Consider the following 22572-nt stretch of genomic DNA (forward strand, 5'->3'; position numbering starts at 1 on the left):
TACAACGATCTGGTAAATGGTGGGATGGTCTTATCCAAAAAGGTTTCAATCTTTGGCTCTCATTTATGATTCAACAAATACTCAGCTACACTACCACAACTAGTTGATGTCGACATCTTCCTACACTGGTATGCCCAATGAGCATTTTTAACTTTTTTAACAGAGGAAGTAGAGATATACTTCGGGCATTGCCACAAGTCAAGTAACCTCAACGCAAAAAGGGACTGTTTGGCATGACTTAACCATTGCACAGTATCAGCACAACTGGAAATTAGAAGGATATCCGTAGACCCATTCCTTAAGTATTCTAGCTCAGGGACCAGCCATAATCTCAACCAGTATAAGACAGGTTTTAGTCTCAAAATGGCGCGACTAGAACTAAATTAGCATCAATAGAGTGTTATTCACCATAGTGGACATATGCTTCTAGAGGCAGACCCCTCACTAAGGATTTTCTTTTACTTTGTGGATTTGAAAGGCAATTTCATAGCCATGTTCCATCCTTTTTCCCATGCTCCCTGGGATCAATGATATTGGAATAAATCAGGTGCTGGTGGTTGGTGTAAACAGTGACAAAAAATGTGCCCCTGCATATACAAATATTCAGTAACTTTGCTGGAATTCACACAATCCTTCAATGATTTAAGGTAAACATACATAAAATTTCCCAAAAGGGCTTTTACTACTTTGGGCATCCCCAAACCTCAAGCACATTTTTGGAGTAAGTCCAAAGTTGCAAATGAAGGTGACCTTTATGGGTTAATATTGGGTCTGATCTGTCTCCTTCAGAGTCACCAGAGTGTTATTCCCCATAGTGGGCATATGCTTATAGAGGCAACTCCCTCACTGAAGATTTTCACTTACCTTGTGCATTTGCATGGCAACTTTTTAAGCACCTCAGGCCACATGTTTCAAAAAAGCATTTTGCGATCGCCAAATAGCGATTTTTACTGAATGTATGTAAGGAATCGCGATTGCTTAATATTACCAAATAACAGTTCTGTAAACTGGTAATCACTATTAGGTAATACTACTCCATTCATTTCTATAGGCCGAAAGGCCCAACATTGAGAATGATTTTGCATTAGATAATATGCGATTATCTAATTTGTAATTGCATATTAAGTAATGCAAAGCCATGGGTGAATAGGGACCTAAGGCCCCCCTGAAGCACTCCAATCAAAATGTGCACATGTAAAGCACATGCTTGCCCTAGGGGAAATTGTGCACTACACTGCACTATGAAAAATGCAGTTTTCAAAATCTGCAGAAGGTACATATGTTAAGGGAATCACAAACTGTGATTCCCTATTTGTAGTCGCAATTTTAGGTAATCACTCTTTGTACGATTACCTAAAATTACGATGAGAATGCATTTCATACATCTTGAAAGTTTATTTTTAATTCGCAAATGGCTGAAATTACCGATTCACACAGTTTGCGAATGCAAAATTGTTTGATACTTGTGGCCTCCCATCATTTATCTACAACAACCACATAGCTTTGCAGAGCATTAATGTGAAAATCTATTTTGCAGTGACCTTTCCAAGTTACCTCAGTAGTGCTCCAACCATGCTCACTGGACACTGATGCCTTACAGGACCTCAAGTCCATCTTGCTCTGTTGCCTGTCATGGGCCAGCATGGCCTTCTGCTTCTACAGAGGTAACCTTTTCTTCTCCACTGCAAGGGCTGCTATGGCCCGTTTCTCCTCAGCACCCAGGCCAGCCTTTCACTACTCTAGGGCACAGAGCAACCTCTTCTCCTTAGTGGACAACCAACTTATTTGTCCTCAGCAACCAGACCTGCTTCACCATACTCTACGTCACAAACTGCCATCTCCTCTTTAGCAGCCAGGCAGTCTCTGGCTTGTTCTCCTCCAGGGCAATGTAGTCCATTTAATTTTTAAGTGCCTTTCAGCCTTGCTGTCCTCATGCAAGCCTCCAGCCGTTATAGGGACATAATACAAAAGAACACATTGTTGACAAACATGGAAAACACAGGCAAAGCTGCTCCTTGTGAAAAACAATTCTCTTGTACTGATGCTTTCCCAACTTCATCCTCATTTTCCTCAGTGGTGATCTGTGCTTGGCAGGCCTCTTCACAGGCTCTCAGGGCTGTCTCATACTCCTCCATTGTGACATTCCCACCCACTTTTAGCTTTCTTGTTTTGCACATGGTCTTGCTTTCCACCACAATAAGACCAGCAAAGACAGACAGATCCATCTCTATGTTGCCCCCCAAACATAAAGGTGCAGGAGAGTCCCCTGAAAACTAACCAAACACTAGTGTGCTCTCTTAGCCAGCCAGCCACAGCCAGACATGTTTCTGACCTCATGTGGGGAGAGCCAGTGCTCTCAGAGACCAGAAACAAAGCCTGCTCTAGGTGGAGGGTCTTCACACCTCTTCTGGCCAGGATTGTCTTCCAAGGAGGGAAGCTTCAAAGGTGATGCTGCCTTTGAAATGCGACCCAGGCATCTCCAGATAGTGGAGGATGCCAACTCCCCTTTCCTGCTCCACACTTTGTACGAGGACAGGCGGAAAAGTTAGGTAAAGTGGGAGGTGGGTCCCAATTCAGCCAACCCGCACAGCCTGGGTACCCCTCAGGCTTATCTTTAAGTCCCCTTGTGCAGTTTGTTTTCAAATGGCCCCCTTCTTTGTAGCCCACCAACGACCTCAGCACCCTGCTCCCGGCTGAATCTGGGATGCTCCTGAGAATCCGCTGGTAGAATATTGGGCCTTGCCTAGCTACTTACCTAAATCCCACAGGTGAACCTTGAGATCCAACTGTGTTTTTTATATGCATTTTTCTATTTCCTCCCATTGACTTTAATGGTGTGAAATTGTGCACAAATGTGATTAATTTTGCGAAGTAGAAGAATGTATATCTGAAAGAGTACCTACTGCAGAAGGAAGTTCTGGTCTGAAAAATTACATAAATATCGATGTAATTTTTGTAAATTGCTACCAGATTTATTCTTGAGTGTGTGTCTCATTTATTGTCTCTGTGAGTACAAAAATGCTTTGCACTACTCTCTGATAAGCCTAACCTCTCACAAACACTGCAACAAATAGTGTGTTAGTATTATCTATTTTTGCCTCTGTTTTCCAATCTAGGTCTCACTGGACTCACTGCACAGTATACTTCATTTTAGTGCATTATATAGAGAGTCAGCATCCAACACTACACAGTTGATCTCAAAGATTGTGTTGAAACAAAGAAATTATGTAATATGAACAGATTCCTGTAGTATGTAAAATGTGAACAGATTTATGACTTTTTCTAGCGATTTGAAGATCATATTAAAATGGGTGTAGACATTGAGGGGCTTATTTATGAGTAGCTTGCGCCACCAGAGTGCCACTTTTTCTGAAGCTCCACTGGCGCTAACCTCTCAACCATATCTAAGGGGCCATGCAAAGCCACTCCATGTGGCTTTGCCTGGCCTCATAGATATGGAGGAAGACAAAGTAGCTCAAGTTGCTGCGTTGCCTTACTCTGCCCAAGGGAGGTGTTCTATGGGTGTTTTGGTGGGTTTTCCCTCGCAACACTCATGGATTTTGATGCTGCCCCAGATTTACTTAATCATGTAAACTTGGGGCAGTGCCAATACCTTACGCCCCCCAGAGCAGGTAAAACAAAGAGAAATATTTTTATTTCTATTTGTTTTTGCCTCTTTTCATTCTGCAGCACACAAGGAAAGAAGAAAACACCTCTCAGGATTGTTTTTAGGCAGGGAGGTGCCTCTTCCTGTGCAAAAACAATCCTGCATGCAATTCAGACACCGTTGTGCCAAGGTGCCTGCATTGGCACTAGGCAGCAAATTGTGTGCCAGTGCAGGGGGAAAGGACAGGAATGCACCGAATTTTATAAATACAGTGCATTCCTGCCTTTTCACATTGGCATAAGACAACACAGCAAGAAGACATACACCACTGCCCTATGACAATTCCCCATGAATGAGGCCGTGACTGTAATATTTGTCCGTCCGGATGAGCTAACCAGGATCACAGTTTCTAAAATATGTCAAAAAAGCTTGTCACACTTAGGAAGATATTGTGAAAGCAATATTTCGTTGGTTGTTTTATGTTTTGAAATTGCATACTTTCCAGCATTGCATAACAAAGCCAAGTTGTATAATCCAATGGATTTTTTCTCAGTTATTTAGATTGCAACAGTTGAAAAATAGTTGTTTTTACAACTTGATCAGAAGTAAATGTAAGAAAAGCAAACACCGCCAAACTGGGCAATCAAGCTTCACAGTTTAATTTAGCAGACAATTAAGCACAGTGTGAAAAACATAAATAATTTACCAATAAGTTTCCAAATGTATTAAAAATGATAATGGGATAAAGATGTGTCCTAGTCTAGAAGCCATAACCCTAAATGTTCTTGAGGAACGTGCAGAAAATGCAAATAAGAAATGTATGTATATTTCTAGATGTGTTTTTCAACTAACCTTGGACAGTACAGTGAATTGAGGGAGTGCTTTTGAGGAGATTGTGCAAGCACGAACAGGGAAGATATATTATTTAAGGTGTGCTGCTCCTTGGCTATTTTAGAGCAAAACAATGACACTGACTTTATAGCAAATATTAACTTTTTTATTTTTTGATAGACCATCTTTAACCGATGATCTGTTTAGATGTAGTTATTCATCCAGAGTGGGTTTTTGGATTCATTGCCACAGATGGGACATTACCCCCACACATATTGATCCTAATGACTGAAACAAATTAATTTGATTTTCCATTTGTTATATTTTATTTGAGTGTCTTTGCATGTAAAAATAAAATGCATACGTCTTCTTATGAAACATTGTCAATCATGTATTTTTTTTTAAAAAGTACAATCAAGCAATAACTCACCTTTACAGGTCTTCCCATCTTCTGCAACTTCATATCCATCCTCACAGTAGCACATCGTGCCATTTCTTGAAATTGCACATTTATACTGACAGCCCATGTGTTGACATTTTGGTAGCAATTCTGTAAAGAGATTATTATTCATTAGAACTACAGAACAAACAAATCAAGATGATCGCTGTTTAAACTGCCTGGTTCTATGTTTAGGAAACAAATTAAAAAGCATTTGATCTTCGTTGTAGAAAATAGGGTGCCAGCTAGTTTGTACACAAGTTGACAGATCTCTCAGTCTCCAGTCATTACTCATTTCGAAAGTTAACATTTCCAGCAATAAAAATGCATTATTAATGTTCTTCTTATTGAACAACAGAGGCGTACTTTGCATGTTATGGGGGTTTCTTTTGTTCAGTATTCAATTTCTGTTTTTTTTAGGGTAAACATTCTCTCATCAAATGAATATTAACAAAAATCCTCTCTATGCTAATATACAAAAATGAATATGTTGGCATTTTGTTCAACTTATTATGTTTGTTTGCAAAAATAAGAAGTTAAAATAAAATAGCTTGGACTATAGACTTCAATCCAGCTACCTTATGTGTTACCACAATTGATTTGCCATCATACGAGGGCTTGTTTTGATTTACAGAAGCATGTATAACCTTCACAGAAATCAATGGGCGAATGTGTGGTTTTAATAATTCATGTGCTATTGAAGCATAAAGTTGAGCTCTCATACACAACATAGTGCATTCTCTTTGATTTCTACCCTCTCAAATAAACTACTGCAGGAAAGTGATGTTTGTGCCACAGGACAAAAACACAAACTCTGTATATAGAAAGGGAATGTGTGCTAAATGTGTACCTATTAATTTACCTAGAAACACAGCATGTTCGAAATGGCAAATAATTGGATTAGGTTGTCATGTCCTTTTGACTGCTCACGGAAGGGTGTTTTGATTTGTTTGACAGGCATTTCCTGAAGGAGTTGTGCACAAAGGTCAAACTACTGAGCCATATGTCTTTGCATGATCCTTTCATAATCTGAAAATATCTTCCACGACTGAGCCGTTCTGAATGCAGCAAATTACTTGCAAAGTGAGCAGCCGATAAGAGAAAAGAATAACTGGTTCAAAAGGATGCACACAATTTCCCAATTACTTCCGTGACATATACATCATGTTACTGCTCACATCAATTATATGCTAGATTTGAAATAAAACGCACAGTGGATGTATTCAAATTGTGGGGCATAATAACAAGGGCTTTATCTCCGCTTTTTGGGCTTTAAGGGGCATATCAGCAAGGGCTGGCAATAAAATTATCGCCGCTTTAGCGTCCGTTTTCGGACGAAAAGCGACGATAATTTTATCGCCCTATCAGCATGGATACGCTAACGCGTGGATCCATGCCTTAGCGCCCATTTCCTTAGCGCCTCGCATCGCTTCGCTAATGAGATGCGAGGTAGGCGTTCCCGGCAGGAATCCAGAGAAAATAAAAGCTTACCTGGCTTTTCCCTATCAACAAGGGAATCGCTATCCCGCGTAGCGACTTAAAAAGCAGCGCTAACCGGGTGTATCGCCGGTTTCTTACGCCTACTATTTTTATTACCTAGCCATACTTGTCATGGGAGGTGGATTGTCATGATAAGTCCACATCTACCTATTTACTATATTTGCCCTAACGCTGTGTTTTTTCTCTGGAAATACTGAGATAATGCCGAATTACACCGCTATTGCCGGGATTTCTATCGCCTCGGCGATGCGCGTTGCTAATAGTGCGCTAGCCGGGCGATAGAATCCGGCGATAGGCGGCGTTAAAATTGTTCACGCTAAACACGGCCAGCGATAATTATCGCTGGCCGTTGATGAAATGCCCCTAAAAGCCCAAAAAGCGGAGATAAAACTATCGCCCTATTTACAAGAGGGTGCTAACATGCATAATCGCATGTTAGCACCCTTTTTCCCCGACGCCTCCCTTTGCATCTCTAATGAGAAATATCGCTGATGTGCACATCGCGATATTTACAAGGCTGCCCCAGCATTTTAGCAGACGTTAGTTTTTGGAGAACTAACGTCTGCTAAAATCCTGACTTATCCATCCCTAACATAGGGAATGGATTATGCTGCTACGACCACAGGGTCGTGTCAGCAAGGTTATCACCCTTTTGCAGGGAACATCGCTAGAAAACCAGCGATGTTCCCTGCAAAACGGCAATATCCCTCGCTATCTCTGGAATTTGTATCGCCCTGGAGAAAAGCGTTGTTGATAACGCGCTACCAGGGCGATAAATTCCAGAGATAGCCGGCGATGAATAACAAAGCGCTAAGCACGCTTTGCGTTATTCATCGCCGTTCCTTGCTGATATGCCCCTGTGAATGTAGTTAAACTGACACAGTGGAAAGCATGAAAGCCCATATTTCTTCAGTTCTTCAACACTGTTTGCTTTCACTGTCCCTTCAAAATGACGTATGCTAAGGGCCAGGATCTGTAGCTATGGGAAGTCTTCAACAGTTAATTAGGCAAAAAGATGGTCCGGAAAGGCATAATGTCATCTCTGGCATTTAGAATACCAGATCACATTCCAGTTGGGGACTTGGCGACTTCAGAAAATGACATGTTAAAATTTAAATTTGACTATCCATAATTATAACTCTTACTATAAATGACCTACAATGGTCATTTGAGGACAGAATATAGTCGAGTTGTGGTTTTTCAATGTAACTGTGAAAAGAAATGCACTGTGTAATGAAAATCTCAATTCCTAGGGAGGGGAGTAACAGGCTGCATATGCAATGGTATACCAATTGTTCATGCTGTGGGAGGTTCCATTTTACGGAAACTATTAACTGGTGTGCAAGATGCACAAAAGGTGTCTTAGGTGCTTATGCAGAAACATTCCCTATTGTATTTTCAGGAAGAAGAGACATCAATAAATGATAGAGTTAATCTTACATAAACCGCAAGGCACCTGCTAATCATTTATTTTGTTTTTTATTCGAAGATACAAACTGGAGGCAAAAACTGTCTTTGCATCGCAGCTCACACAAACCGCGCCTGCTTTAGAGCTTGGAGGATGTTTGTGTTCCAGACAGAAGACCTGCTGTTTGCTCCACCGTCATGGAAAATCTTTCCATCATGCAGTTACCAGCAAATACGGCTTTGCATGTCCTGCCCTTTCAGAGGCGTGTCATGTGATGCATGCTCTACTGGCTTTTTACCTGTTAATGACCACCTGTACACCATGGGCCCTCGGAAAGAAAAATCTCGAAATCCTATAATATGCTCTGAGAAACTTTGTTTTTCATTATCAAGTGACAGAACCTTAATTTTTCATCTAGTTACTGAAAAAAAGTGAACACATGATGCAGGGAGCCCAAATATATTCACAGTCTATGCATGAAAAAACACAATTAACTTTTACTTTTGCTTCCAGGTGTGATCTTTAGTGCAGATTAGTACACTATGGGAAGCTTAAAGCTTGTCCTAAATGATTTATTGTGCTGGAATCTGTGGTTACCCTGTTGATTGCATTGAGAGAGAAGAACTAGATTTATGGGGCGATTACTGGGTTTTCAGCAGTCAACCCTCTCAATCTCGGTGCTTGAGGAGTTCGTTGTAAAGTATATTGAAGATAGAATCAAACTGGGCCCTGTGATATTACTGCCATCTATATGATGTAACCCTGCAGACTTGTTTGAACAAGGAGTACTCATTTCTTATCATTGACCAACTGCTGTGGAATTTCCAGTTTGGACTATATTAGAGCTAACTGGTTAGTAACTGGTTTTCTTGGTGTCAATAAGTAATTAGTATGCCACATATTTGCAGTTTGAAAGCAAACAGAAAGAGATTGAATCCATATACAGAAAAGATCTGTAAAAAGTTATTATTCTTTGAAGACAGTCAGTGGGATAGAGCCATATGTGTGCCGTTTTGTCAATAATTATGAGAGATCTAGTTTTCTCAAATTTGGTTTCATCACTTACTGTCTGCCTGTGCTGTCTGTTTCTATACGGTCACTTTTCAAGGCCATGTATGAATGTTGTGCTTTTGATAACTCGCCTATTCAATCGTGTGTGCATTATTTGTTTTTTTGCACATTTTATTCCAGAATTTGAAGATGGTATATTGTACCGATTTTAAAAGATCTTAGGGCTTGTCCACGTGCCTATTTCATTCTTCTCAGAATATCATCTTTTGTTTGTTATGCAGTAGGTAGAGTTTTGATGGAAGGCAAAAGAGAAAATTTACAGTTGAAAATTGAATGTGTCATCATCCAGCAAGATCTTCACTATGTCATATTCTTCAACTCTAATGCAAAGTCATGTGGATCCGACGCGTCACTCTGACAGCTAGGATGTGCATTTAAATAAATCAAAATTTCAAACCCAATTATTACATCATTTGAAAACCACAAGATACGTCCCTCTCTGTAATTGGGAACTGGGGCTACTGCAATGTAAGTATCAAAAAAGGAACTTGACAGATGTTATAAGTCATGTGTTATTATCGTGACCTTCCCTCTTCCCTCTACCTGAGGGAGTTCAAAACTATAGTTTTTGATTCATGGTCACTTTAACAGTTCACATGAAAGATTGTTTAAGTAAGTTTTTGTATGTGTTGTATGTGAGGATGACTGTCAAAGTAAGAAATGTAATTGTAATTGCAAGAAACTTGGTTATTAGTTGAGGGGCGTAATAATCCACCTCAAGTAATAATCCCAATTCTGATCAGGGTGAACCATTAAAGTCAGTAAATTAACATGAGCTCAACTCCCTGGTAGCTTTGGCACAGAGCAGAGGTGTGGCCAGGGTAATGAGCATTCCTTCTTCCATCTTCACTCCAAATCAGTTCAGTGGGAAGCTCTCCTACCACTGAGTTTGGTGCCTGCCTTAGTAGGTGAGCAAAGGAAGGGGCTGACCAAGAGCCAGCTTTCATTTGGCTAGGCTATGACATTGAAGGCCTCTTCGAAGGAAATTAGGTTCTGAGGTCCACCTTAAGTGGCCACCCTGTCAGGGGAACAAACACGCCACCCCACACTCAAGCCTTTGTCTTTGCTCTTCGACCACTTTTCACACCTCATTCAGGGTCATTCGCCAGCTGGGTGACAGCTGGTAGCTCAATTTAAAATCAGCCTTTTGGATTTTCAGGCTGGGAAAAGTGAACCCTAGGGACTGATAGATACCTCCAGCTCATGCTAGGTGCATAGTTTTCTCTTATGTAAAACGTGTTCAAGCACAACATATCTAGTGTGAACCTGTGGGACTGCATGTGGAACATGGAGACATACAATGCCCTAGTAATGTTCAGAGCTTGATTATATAGACTTTTTGGAAGCCATCAGGTAACCCATCTCCCTTTTGTCCACCATTGTCATCCATTTTCATACAGATGACCATCATTGGTAATGTGGGTAATAGGCAAAATATTCACAAAAAATGTATCTGTTACAAGAAAAATTTAACTTCAACAAGGCTTATGTTTTGGTACTCGAGTCTGATAAAAACCCGTAGAACAAGAATGTTAAATCTCAACTGTTCATCTGAGAGGAGCAGAGCACCCTTACTCCAGCTAGGCCTGGGTGAAATTTACTTTACACCAGTAAAATTTGCATAATTTTAGGAATTTCGTGTTATTCTTCTCACACGGAATCCCGAAATTTTGCCATTACATCACTTCACGTAATTAAGCACTATTTGCAGTAAAAATGTAATAAAAAAGGTGCAAATTGAACTAAAAATGTACGCAAATGCATGGGAACAGCAAAACTTCTGCAGCTGTTCTTCATGGTGCTTTTGTTTATAGAAATCCTCATATCAAAAACTGACGCAAGGACGCATTTCAAGCTAAAATCTAGAGCAAAATGAAGGATTTGCATTTCAACTAATTACACATAATTTTGCATAATGTGACCTAATTTCTCATCATTGCCCTGTCAGACCTATCAGCCTTAAGTTGGTCTTCCCCTAATCTTTATGTTTTTCACCTCTATGTTTGGCTGAATCTTTTTTTTAGCCTTAGGACTCTGAGCACTTTACCACTGATATCAGTGTTAAAGTGCATGTGCTTCTTTCAAAAACGTGTACAACTGGTGTATACATGATCGACATCATTAATTTACTTGTAAGTTCCTTGTAAGGTGGTATACCATATACCAAGGGCCTGAAAGTTAAATGCGACTAGAGGGCTGCAGCACTATTCATGCCACCCAGAGAAGTAGCCTTTTGAACCTGTCTCAGACCTGTCACTGCATTGCCCATGTATGGAGTTTACTGCCACTTCGACTTGGCATTTAAAACTACTTGCCAAGCCTTAAACTCCCCTTTTATTACATATGTCACCCTTAACCTAGGACCTATGTAGCCCTAGGGGTGGGCTACTATGTAAGTAAAACAGCCTTTTTTTTCGTTTTTTGTTTTCACTGCTGTCAGGCCTACTCCAATCTTAGGATAGCATTGGGAATTCGTTCATATGCTTTTAAGTTATAATTTCTGATCAGAAATGAGTAGTTTTTTCATGTTTAATATGTTTGTAATGGTATTGATAAATCCTACTTACTGGTGAAGTTGGATTTAACATTACTATTTTAGAAATTCCACTTTTAGAAAGTACACATCTGTGATGAGTATCAGCTACACTGTGTGCATTCCCCCTAGACAGCCACAACACTGGAAGGATAGGTGTGTCCACATTCATCTGCATTCTGGTGAACATGCCTTGGCAGGAGGGGTTAACACTTAACTTGAATAGACTGTGTCTTGTCACCGCAAAGCAGGACTGATAACCCCCCCATAGATAGCCTGGCAGACAGGACTGGGCAGAAAGGGGAACCTGTGCACTTCAGAGAGCTGCTTTGAAGTCACCCCGTACATCAAAGGCCCTTTTGGGTATAAGTACTTGGTCTCTGACCCCCTAAAATGAGACACTTTTGGTTCTTGAACTAAACCTCTGTCAGAAGGACTGCTGTGCGGCTTATCAGACTCAGCTTTGGACAGCAGGCCTGGACGGCCTGCTTTTCTCTTGTGTTGCTCTATAGCCTGCTGTTCTCTGACTCCTGAATGAAACCTGGAATCAACCTTCACTCCAAGTGATCTCCAAGAGTTTGTTGGCTTGCCTTCTGTTGCTTGAGACTTAGGCTTACTGAATGTGGCCCAGATACTTGCAATATGGATTTCGATGCATCTCCTGTCTGTGTGTAACAGAATAGGTGCATCAACCCGACTGCGGGAGTAAAATCAGCGAATTGCATCAGAACCCGTTTGTTGCCTCCCGAGATAATTGCATCGCACAGCTTATCACACTGCTGCAGTTTGGTGAGAGCGACATATCTCCTCGACTGCATGGCAGAATCTGGCACAACGCTCAACATCTCTCAATTCAAGCACCTGTCGTTGGAACTGATGCATCACCTTCACAGCGTAGAGAAGATCAACACATCTCATTGCTTGTGACCAGGAAATGTACTTTGTTCCCTGGGGCCTGTGTGGGTCCTGTAGCCAGCCTGCGCTACATGAGGTCAGCCCGAAACTTTGACTTTGCCCCGATACAGTGCGACCTAAAGTAACTTTTAGTGCCACTTGCTTCTGAGTGCATTCAAGGATCAATATCTCAACTTCTATTCATTGCATTTTTGTCATTTTGGTCTTGCTTTGTTTATAATAAACTAACGTATTTTTATAAACTTGTGTGGAGCCTTTCTGAGTTGTATTCATTGTGTCACTGTGTGTGTGTTGCACAAAAACGTTACATATTGCCTCTTTAGTTAAGCTTCACTGCTTTGTGCCTAGCTACCAAAGGTTGAACAAAGCAAAGACAAGGAGATGATGGACGGAGCGGTGAAACTTTTCAGACACTCACCCCTAGTCACAGATCTGGATTGCATCCATCATCATTCTTTAGCTCACTTAGCCAACCCAGTTCAGACACAGCTATATACAAATTAGTCTTATCCCTGTGCCTCATGGGTACAGTCCAGCCCGAACTGCCATGCCATGTCTTCCCTGGACCGCTACCAAAGGGTGAGCACAGGTTATTTTTTAGTGTGTATCTAGTTTACCCTGACTAGGGTTGTGGCCTCTGCTTGGACAGAGTGGTAACCTTTGCCAGCCAGACACCCAATATCTAACATGCACAATAATAACCTATGCAAATGTTGCATACCCCTAGCCTCTAGCATCACCACACATTACAAGGGGTGTCTTGTCCATGTCACTTGCAGGGTATAGTCACTAATTTTAGCCTGTGCCTTTTATACATGCGGCCATATATGGCAGAAACAATGATCATGGGTAGAACACACAATCAAATGCAATGTGCTGTGCCAAGTACCTGCTCGGGTGCACTCAAACAATGCACTCTTATAATGGGCACAGGTACAAGGCATGTCAAATCACAATGAAGGGTGACCAGTAAAAGTGGAACATGACCACAGGCTTTGTTCATCATGCACTGTGGGCAGAGGTAACAAGAAAAGGAAAATAGCTTAAATCAATCTTTGAAGCCATACATCAGTAACCTTTATGGATGGCAACAATCTGTGGCATGTGGATATACCAGGCAAGGGAACTGGGCATGTCCCATAGTAAATATTCACAGTTCACTGCTTAGGCTATGCATATAATTTCAAAATCACTGCCATGTGCTTGATGAACTGACACTATAGTCTTTTTTATTCTATTTTTTTATATATTTTTTATTTAGTTTACTACTAAAATCACATATAGCCAAATGTATCACAACCTTACAAATTACAAGAACTACATGCAATTGTGAGAACATTAGTGTTAAGAAACAAAACAAAATAATCACTTAACCAAAACATATCACTAATTAGGTTGGATTATGGTACTATAACTCCCTAATGGTATATTTAAGACACAGCACCTACTGTACTATTAATACTTTATCAGTGAAGAGAGGAGCATCGCCCCACAGAAAAAATTAAATTATAATAACACAATGTAATTTTATTTTTCCCGTACTGACCCAGTTTTGTTTTCTTTTAGGTGCGGGGGCTGGGCTGTCAGCCAGCAAGGGGGAGGACTCAGTAAGTAAGCTCCTGTGGCTAAAGCTGACCAGAGTGCAAATCTACCGCAAGCTGTACAAGGATCCTGTTAGTATGTAAATAGATATTGGGTTTAAGAAAAGCTGAGAAATTGGGCCATTGTGTCAAAAAGAATATCTAATAAACAAGGGTCACAAGCATGAGTGTGTTTTAGCTTCTCAGAAGTTAAGCCCCCTCACAACTGATAAGGGCCATTTTTTATGCAGACTAGATAATTTCCCCTTAAGTTCACTTGACAGAATAAGCAGCACATAGTATACGCCAATGACTCCATAATACTGGACTAGTCAACAAACTACCCGCATAGGCATTTTTGCTGCACATGCTAGATATAGTGAGCGAAACGATGTTCATGCTAACCTGTGGAAAGCAAAGCTTCTTTCTTGTAGTTGAACAGAACAGTGTTTCGGTAGAATGTTGGTGGGATGCCACATGAGTCAGTATCAATATTTTGGGAAATTGACTGATAGCGTGGACAACCATATATCACACCAAATAGCCCAAACTTCTTTTGGCAATAAATTGAACAACTTTAATAATCCTATTTGTAGGCACTTCGATGCAACCAGTGAAGTACAAATGCATTCCCTCATTTGCATACAGGGCATTAGTCTACAGTTACCTAATATCCTTCTTGATTCTGGTATCTCTGGTCTAATTCACTTGATCAATACATTGTCTAACTCTACCCTATTTTATAAATATTGCTGAAAGTTAGTATGCATCAAGAATGTATAGAACTAAGACTCAGATTTGTAATTATATGCTTAAATTGGATATTTCAAACAAAGGGGCCATAAAGAATAATTATGATGTAACTGAACACAGAAAATGGTATGGATGTATGTTTTGTTCTATCCATGACTTATTCTAAGTTCTCTCATTTGAATTGTGACCTGCTTAAAAAGTTAATAAGGTTGAATATGAACATGGTTTTTATGAAATTTCTAATACTTGATATGAAGGAAGACACAATTTATGTCAAACTCCTACAATCCTCAATCTCTGCAATTGTATTTGATCAGCCAATCATAGATGTTTATTTTTCACCTCTAACCAGTGTTACCTATTAAAATGTTTTGGACGTCTACATCTAATGGTTATTTTTCCTTGAATTGCTGCAGAGCAGATAGTTTTAAGGGAGTGGCTGTCAGAGGGGCAATGGGTTTTGCACCACGTTTTCTGACTGATGGACACCAGTCGGAGAATCTGGGGGGAACTAATTGTATGCTCTTTATCAGAATGACTAAGGGCCTGATTATGAGTCTGGCAGTCTTGCGCCTGCCTGACGCGTGGTGGTGCAGGAATGGTGATCCACTGTTTTGGTGATTACGACTTTGAAAATTGTATTGGTGGTGGACCGCCAGCTGCGCCAGGGAACAGTTGTTCCCTGGCGGTGGAGCAGGAGCACCAAAACGCATTATACTGAGCAGGGACTAGAGCAGCCCCGCTCAGCATATTTTGAGTTCCTGGACCGCCACTCTTTTCATGGCGTAACCCTGCCATGAAAAGACTGGCGGTGCAGCAACAAAGGGGACTGTACAGGGCTCCCATGTCCACCCTCCATGGGGATACATTCAAAATGTGCCCCGTTGTCTGTATTCCCCCCAGTTACAGCATGGCATGGACGTCACCATCCATGCCGTACTGGACCTTTTTGCCTGTTCCCATTGTGGTGTCTGTTTTCAGGGCACTGTCATAGGAAAGGCCAAAGGCCTGCTGACTGTATTACATGTTGTACTTTTCCAACACGTAATATGGCCAGCAGTCCATGCATGGGTTTGGAGCAGCGAAGGCGGCGTTTAGCCGGCACCACTGTGCCAAACTCGTAATTAGGCCGTAAGTTCTGAAATGCTATGAGATGTCCTATTATAGTCTTAAAGCCCGCCATAGTGGGCTCTACCAGCCATTAAAGGTCCACTCCAGCTTTAAAGTGCCAAGCTGAAGGTGAGGGCCTTTAACACGGAAGTGGGCCTTTAATGGCAGAAATAGTCCTCTACAGAGTGCTCTAAGGCTATTAGAACATTCCTCCCATAGAGGGCAGAATGTTATAATTTGTAAGACAAAGGCCTCATGAAGTCAGAGGGGATTAAAATCTACTTGGGATCTGTGAGGCCTTTTGTTCACAGCAACAGCTGTGATAAACATTGGAATGTTGGAGCTCCGGGATTCTTCTGGCTATTAGAAGCCCAGAGCACTCCAATGTTTTTAATGGAGCTACCAACATTCCAATGTTCTAATGAAGACTATAACCATGTCTGTTTTTAGTTTGTTGTTTGAATGTTCCGCAGTGGTATGATTATTTATTTTCATAATTTTGTATGGAGAACTGTCTATTACCATTAGAACAATGTCTATAATTCAACTTGTTATTTTAATTTCCTGTTTGTATTGGTATCTGTTTTACTCACTTGCACCTTTTATCTACCTGGATGCCGAGCTCTTGTGTAACGATTGTTATTAATAACTACGTAAACTGCAGCCCACACAGCTGCATGCAAACCATAACCAGCACAACAAATAAGGTGCTGATGAAATCACCCTTGATGTAATAGATGAATTTTCCACTGACATAATTGGTCTCACTAATGACATGACATATTACCGTACCATTAACCCATGCCCTGCAGCAAACCTGCTGCGGGGGGCTAACCTGTGTTGACCACAGCCTAAGAGGAGGGATACTCACCACTTCGCTCAACCAAATGAAGTGTGCAGCTGGGATTGGTAACAGGGCTTTGTCTGCAGTCTGGCCTTCTGAGCAACCTGCTGAACACAGCCAACCTAACTCCACAAGGATGTCAGTGGATGCAACTTTGGGGTCATGGTCACAAAATTGACAAAGGGAAAAAAGCTTGTTTGTTGAATCGCATACATTTGTAGAAATTTGGGTCATTGATAGCGGCCCAGATATCTCCAGCTTCAAAAGTATTAATGACTGATCGTCTCAATGTGTGGCCTACACAAACCACTTCTCTAATTTCATAAAGATTGCGAAACAGATTTTCACCAAACCAAGCAAAAGCACTTACATACGTAAAGTACTACTTTCAAGATAAGTTTAACCTAATTTGTTAACAATTGCTTGTGAAGTGTCTCAACAGCTTCCTATAGGAATTAGACATTTAAATATCACTTTTTTTTACCACCTTTTTCTTTGTCTCCCTAAAATACATTGAGGGAATTACGTGATGATTGGCATGTAAAAACCAAATAAAAGAGGCATTGTTTTTGGAACGTTTTCTGCATATTTGTTGAACGTCACTAAAGATAATATAGACAGAGTAGTTTTTTTTCCAACCCTGTAACATATTTATTGCCTTTCCAGTAAAAATAAATGTGGTCCGATATAGCAAGTGCAGTAATAAAAGCAGATTCTAATATTTGTTATCACAATGTAAAGATAATATATATATTTGCAACACTATAGCTGAATCTTATTGTACATTGTGACCTAGAGCATTTCCTAGATCATCCTGCTGAACAATATGGACATGTGCAACAAGATTCTTCTCTGATTCCACTTAAATAACTAAGTTTATAACAAATGTACCTAAAAGAACAGTACTGGAAAGTGGGTTATTGTTTGTGGAAAATATGCATCTACCACTGGCAATAAGGTCACTAATACAGTCAAGGGCTCAATGAAGGTCTCAGGAAGCTATTTCAATGCTCAATCCTGGGTATCTTGGCTGCAAGGCTTAACATAGGAGACAGGTATGTAAAGCACCAATTCAGTGAATACTGAAGACACAACATGAAATAAAAATCCAACTCTACTTTACAGAAATAGGAAATATTTGTATCTTTAAAATCACAAACATTCCTATGATTTTTTATAGAATAAACACTTACTAGTACTTAGAAACCTATTGAACCATTCTGGGACACCTGGTTCCACTTGACAAGGACAAAGTCAAACTTTCAGGCCAAATGTAATGGAGCCCTGTGTGGATACACTGAGCAGGAAGCCACGGTCAAAATTTGACATTTGTACCAGCCGCGGCCCGTGGAGGAAGTTCCGTGGGGCGGTAAGGCGGGGCGGGGGAGGGGCAGGGTGGGGGGTTCTAAAAACCGGAATATGGATAATTGCAGGTAAGTAAACAATTAAATAAATAAAACAAATTTCGTAGCGCGCGCTACATCGCATTTTGTGATGCTTATAGTTACATGAACCCCCACCCACCCATGGGACTCCTGGAAGAGACCTTGGAGGTTCTGAATATGCAACAATATTGTAGATTATCACCTTTTAAGTGCCCTCACCACCAAAGTCGAGTTTGCAGTGAATTTACTTTTATAAGCAGTGCTGCAACACAGGGCTGCTTTTAAAATGACCTCAGGTGCTCAGCAGTGCACACATGCAAGTGCAGAAAGGGCTGCTGGCCTCTAAACTGCCATGCCCTATTATCTACCAGGGAACTATATGGTAGGTCATGCCAATTGCAAGTGTACCCTAATAAATAGTGTACCCTAATGCTTGTGGGCGTTTTCACTTGTGTTTTCAACATATCACTGGGCCTGGCAAGACAGATGTATTCACAAAGGAGCAACAGATGGAAAAGAAAGCCTGGTTGCCCTCCACTCATCAAACATCAACACAACACAACAAAACCAGGTTTCTAAGGCGCTTTTTATTATTAACCTTCCAACTTTCATCAACGTGTGTGAATTACTGCCATTTGCTCAGTTATACTACTCTATTTTATATATATTTTTATAGTAGTCACACTCCGTGTAGTCACCTTTCTTTTTAAAAAAAAACAATTTTTACAGAAGGCAGCCCTCCAATAACATGGTTTCTTCAAACTATTTCTCACAAACTGTGAGAAATAATACAAACAATGTGGAAAGACAAAATGTGGGAAGACAAAATGACCCCTCACGTGCGCACCACCAATGGCATAGCTGGTTGGTACTCACCAGTTGTGCCCACTTTTCTCATCATTGGCGGTCATTTTGTTAAAAAAGAAACTAAAAAGTGTCCAAACAAGAAATTATAAAAATCAAGTGCGGTGAAGTGAAATGGGTCACATCCCTCGATGTAACCAAGTGTGATATTAAAATTGAGAAAACACTCACAAAGCAATCCTTTATTATCTACTGAGTGTTTTTATCAAATTAAAATGAATAGGTTGCCACTAATGCATACCTTTTCAAATGCCAACATGTTTCTTTGCCGCAATAATTTAGGCAAATTCATCAGGGTCAAAGCACCCGCATTGGACACAGCGTCAAATGCAAAAAAAGAGAAACACACAACAAAATACTACGTCATTAACCACTCAACCAGCCCGGAAATATGAAAATCATTGTTTTCAACCTGTGTGCCTGGCAATATTTACCCTCAGATAGCCAACGTTTTGTATATCAGCTTCACTTTTGAGGTCACCTACAGAACTCCTTTTATGAGTCCTCCTTGCAAAATGACCATATAGTTATTATGTCAATCTAAAGTAAAATCAGGAAAGAAGTTTTAAAAGCCTTATTTAGCAACATGAGGGACGGAGAACAAGAACAAAGCCCCTATGTTGAAGTTAAGGTGATAGAAATTGGATTGGCATATGCGAGCATGCTATTACGATGGTTAATGGTGAACTGTTTCCCATATACACTTGCTAATTGACCGTGTACCTGTTCTTGTTCTCCGTTCATCATGTTGCTAAATAAGGCTTTTTAAACTTCTTTCCTGATTTTACTGATACCACTTTTAGAAAGTACTTGCTTAGCCATCCTGTGTGCCTCTCATGGGTTGTGGATTGACTGTCTGGCTTTGTAGTGACAGGGGCTAGGGATGTGCATTCACTGAAGACAGCCACTGGTGGGCGGTGAGGTGTGTCCTGCCTTTCCTGGATGAGCCAGGGCTGGGCTGAATTGACCTGGGATGCATTTGGAGTAGGGGAGGAGATTTCCTTGCACCTGAATGGGTCTGGTCTGCCTTACACAATGATGTCTCCACCTCCTGCCAGGAAACTGGACCAGAGAGGCCAGAACTGGTTGTGACTGAGCACAGAGCCTCTATGCCACAAGAGAACAAAAAGAAATTGAGTATAAATATTGGGGCCAGACACCAGAACTTTAGAATACTTCTGGATTCAAGAGGGACCTCTGCGAAAGAGAAGAGCTGGGGAAACTGAAGAAGAAGTACTCCCCCTTTGCTGTGTGCTCTCTGGGGTTGGCCTGAAGTGGCTGTTTCTGCCAAGGAGAGGATAAACAATTTGCTTTGTGCTGTGTATCCTGCTAGAAGAAGATTTCCAAGCTTGAAGTAGAGCTTGTCCCCTGTTCTAAAGTCTCAGGGACACAAATGCTTCACTGCCAGCTCCCCTGAACTGCCTGGCTGAGAGTTCTAACCTTCCAAGAGGTGCCTGTTGGTGTGTTGTCTCTCTGGAGGTTGTTCCTGCTGTTGGGAGCTGGAAAAGAGATGCAACTAAGAGAAGTGGAAGACATCTGCACCCGTATTTGACGCATCACCACTGTGCGGCTGAAGAAACTGACGCAGCCCCTTCCTGCAGCAGGAGAAATTGACGCACGCTGAGTTCTGTGCACCGATCTCCGAAGTCTGAGATCATCGTGCTGATTCCGATGCAGGCCCTGTTGTTCGGCTGCAAGAACAAACGCATCCTGGGACAGCGGCTGCTGAGACCAATGCAGTGCCGTTGCTGCCACTGCCACATCGAGAACTAACACATCCCCGATCCCCACGCAGCGCACCGGGGCCCCAAGTCTACAAAGACACCAAGGCTGCCATAAGAAACCGCAGCATCACCTTATTATTATTATTATTATTATTATTATTATTGAATTTGTTAGGCGCACAGCTACCCTATTAGGGTTTCCCGGCGCAGGTAAGTCTGAATCAGACTAAGTAACTAGGCCAATTGCTGAGTGAAGAGCCAGGTCTTAATGTCTCGGCAAAATTTTAAATAAGAAGGTTCCTGCTTCACATGATTAGGAAGGGAATTCCAAAGTTTTGGTCCAAGGTATGAGAAGGAGCGTCTGCCCATTCTTGTCAATTTGAACCTGGGAAGCGTCAGGTTACCCTGGGCGGAGGAGCGCAGAGTGCGTTGCGGTGTGTAAGGGCAGATGAGTTCCCGTAAATACACTGGAGCTGCACCTTGCTTTATTTTGAAAATATGACAAAGAGCTTTGAATTTAATGCGATTGCCCATCCAGAGCCAATGGAGATCCTGCAAAAAAGGAGTAACCGAGGCTCTCCTTGCAATGTGGCAGAGAAGGCGTGCTGCAGAATTTTGGACCATTTGCAGTCTCCTCAAAGGTTCCTTATTGCAGCCTAAGTAGAGTATGTTTCCGTAGTCCAATCAAGACATGATGAGGGATTGGACTACGGTTCTTTGTGTGGAAAAAGGAAGCATCCGAATTATTTTGCGCAGCCATTTTAGTATGGAAAAGCAGGTACCCACAGTGCTCACTGCTTGTTGCAGCATGGAAAGTTGGCTGTCAATAATGAAACCTAAATTACGGGCTTGGGTTACCGGCTGAGGAAATAGACCCATTTCCTGAGGCCAATGCGAATAATTCCAAAGATGTTTATCTTTCCCCAAGATGATGACCTCCGTTTTGTCCCCGTTTAATTTAAGGCAGTTGGTATTCATCCATTTCGAAACTTGAAGCAGACCATTCTTTAGAGAAGATATCGTATTGTCTTTAGAAGAGGATAAGGAAAAAATGATTTGAGTGTCATCTGCATAGGAGTATAGGGTGAGCCCTGCATCCTCAACGATGGAAGCAAGGGGACGCACATAGATATTAAAAAGTAGTGGACTCAAAGTAGAACCCTGTGGGACCCCATATGCAGAAGCTCGAGAGGTGGAAGAAAAACCAGAAGAGAATACCTGAAAAGAACGGTCGCTAAGAAAAGAGGACAGCCAAAGCAGGGCTGAGCCATCCACACCTGCTAACTGAAGAGATTTCAGCAGGATAGGGTGAGACACGGTGTCAAAAGCTGCACTCAGATCTAATAAAATGAGCGCCATGGTCTCACCCTGATCTAAGCAATGTCGTAGTTTTTCAGTTACTCCCAAAAGAGTAGTTTCAGTAGAGTGGTGTGTTCTGAAGCCCGATTGAGAAGGGTGCAGATATCCAGATTTTTCAATGTGAGTGGATAAGTGAAAGTTGACATGTTTTTCCAGAATTTTAGAAAATACTGGTAGAAGTGAAATAGGGCGGTAATTCGCTAGGACCGAGGAATCGGCGTTGGGTTTTTTCAGGAGAGGAATCACCATCGCATGTTTCCAATCCATTGGAACATGTGACTCACGTATTGAGGTATTTAGGAGGTCTCTACAAAGTCCCAAAATGGTAGGGGAAAGTAGTTTTAAAATATTAGCTGGTAGGGGGTCCAGAGGGGAGCCTGAATTTACCTTGGATAGGCAGTAATTGAATGATTCCTCATTAAGGAGAGGCCACTGTGAAATTTTCACTGTGTCAAAATGGGAATCCATTTGCACTGTGTCAGAGGGGGAATCCATATATATCGTATCTGTGTCAGACGGATTTAAATCCTGAGACAAAGTAGGAACAAATTTACTATATATTGTCTTCACCTTCTCGGCAAAAAAATTGGCAATGTTGTTGCATTTGGTGGCATCTAGGGCCGGGGATACAGGAAGAGTATTAGCCCCT

The 22572-nt window shown here is 41.3% G+C and overlaps 1 protein-coding gene across 1 annotated transcript in view; it reads right to left on the reverse strand.

Annotated features, from left to right (window-relative positions):
* The window catches only part of LRP1B (LDL receptor related protein 1B), a 3634433-nt gene that overhangs the window by 2865291 nt on the left and 746570 nt on the right, over positions 1–22572 (reverse strand). Inside the window, exon 4 of the mRNA XM_085647014.1 lies at positions 4869–4988. Coding sequence (XP_085503140.1) covers positions 4869–4988 — 120 coding nt within the window. The remainder of the gene's footprint in view (positions 1–4868; positions 4989–22572) is intronic.

The sequence above is a fragment of the Triturus cristatus genome, chromosome 3_2 (assembly GCF_964204655.1).
Source record: "Triturus cristatus chromosome 3_2, aTriCri1.1, whole genome shotgun sequence".
Classification (NCBI taxonomy): domain Eukaryota; kingdom Metazoa; phylum Chordata; class Amphibia; order Caudata; family Salamandridae; genus Triturus; species Triturus cristatus.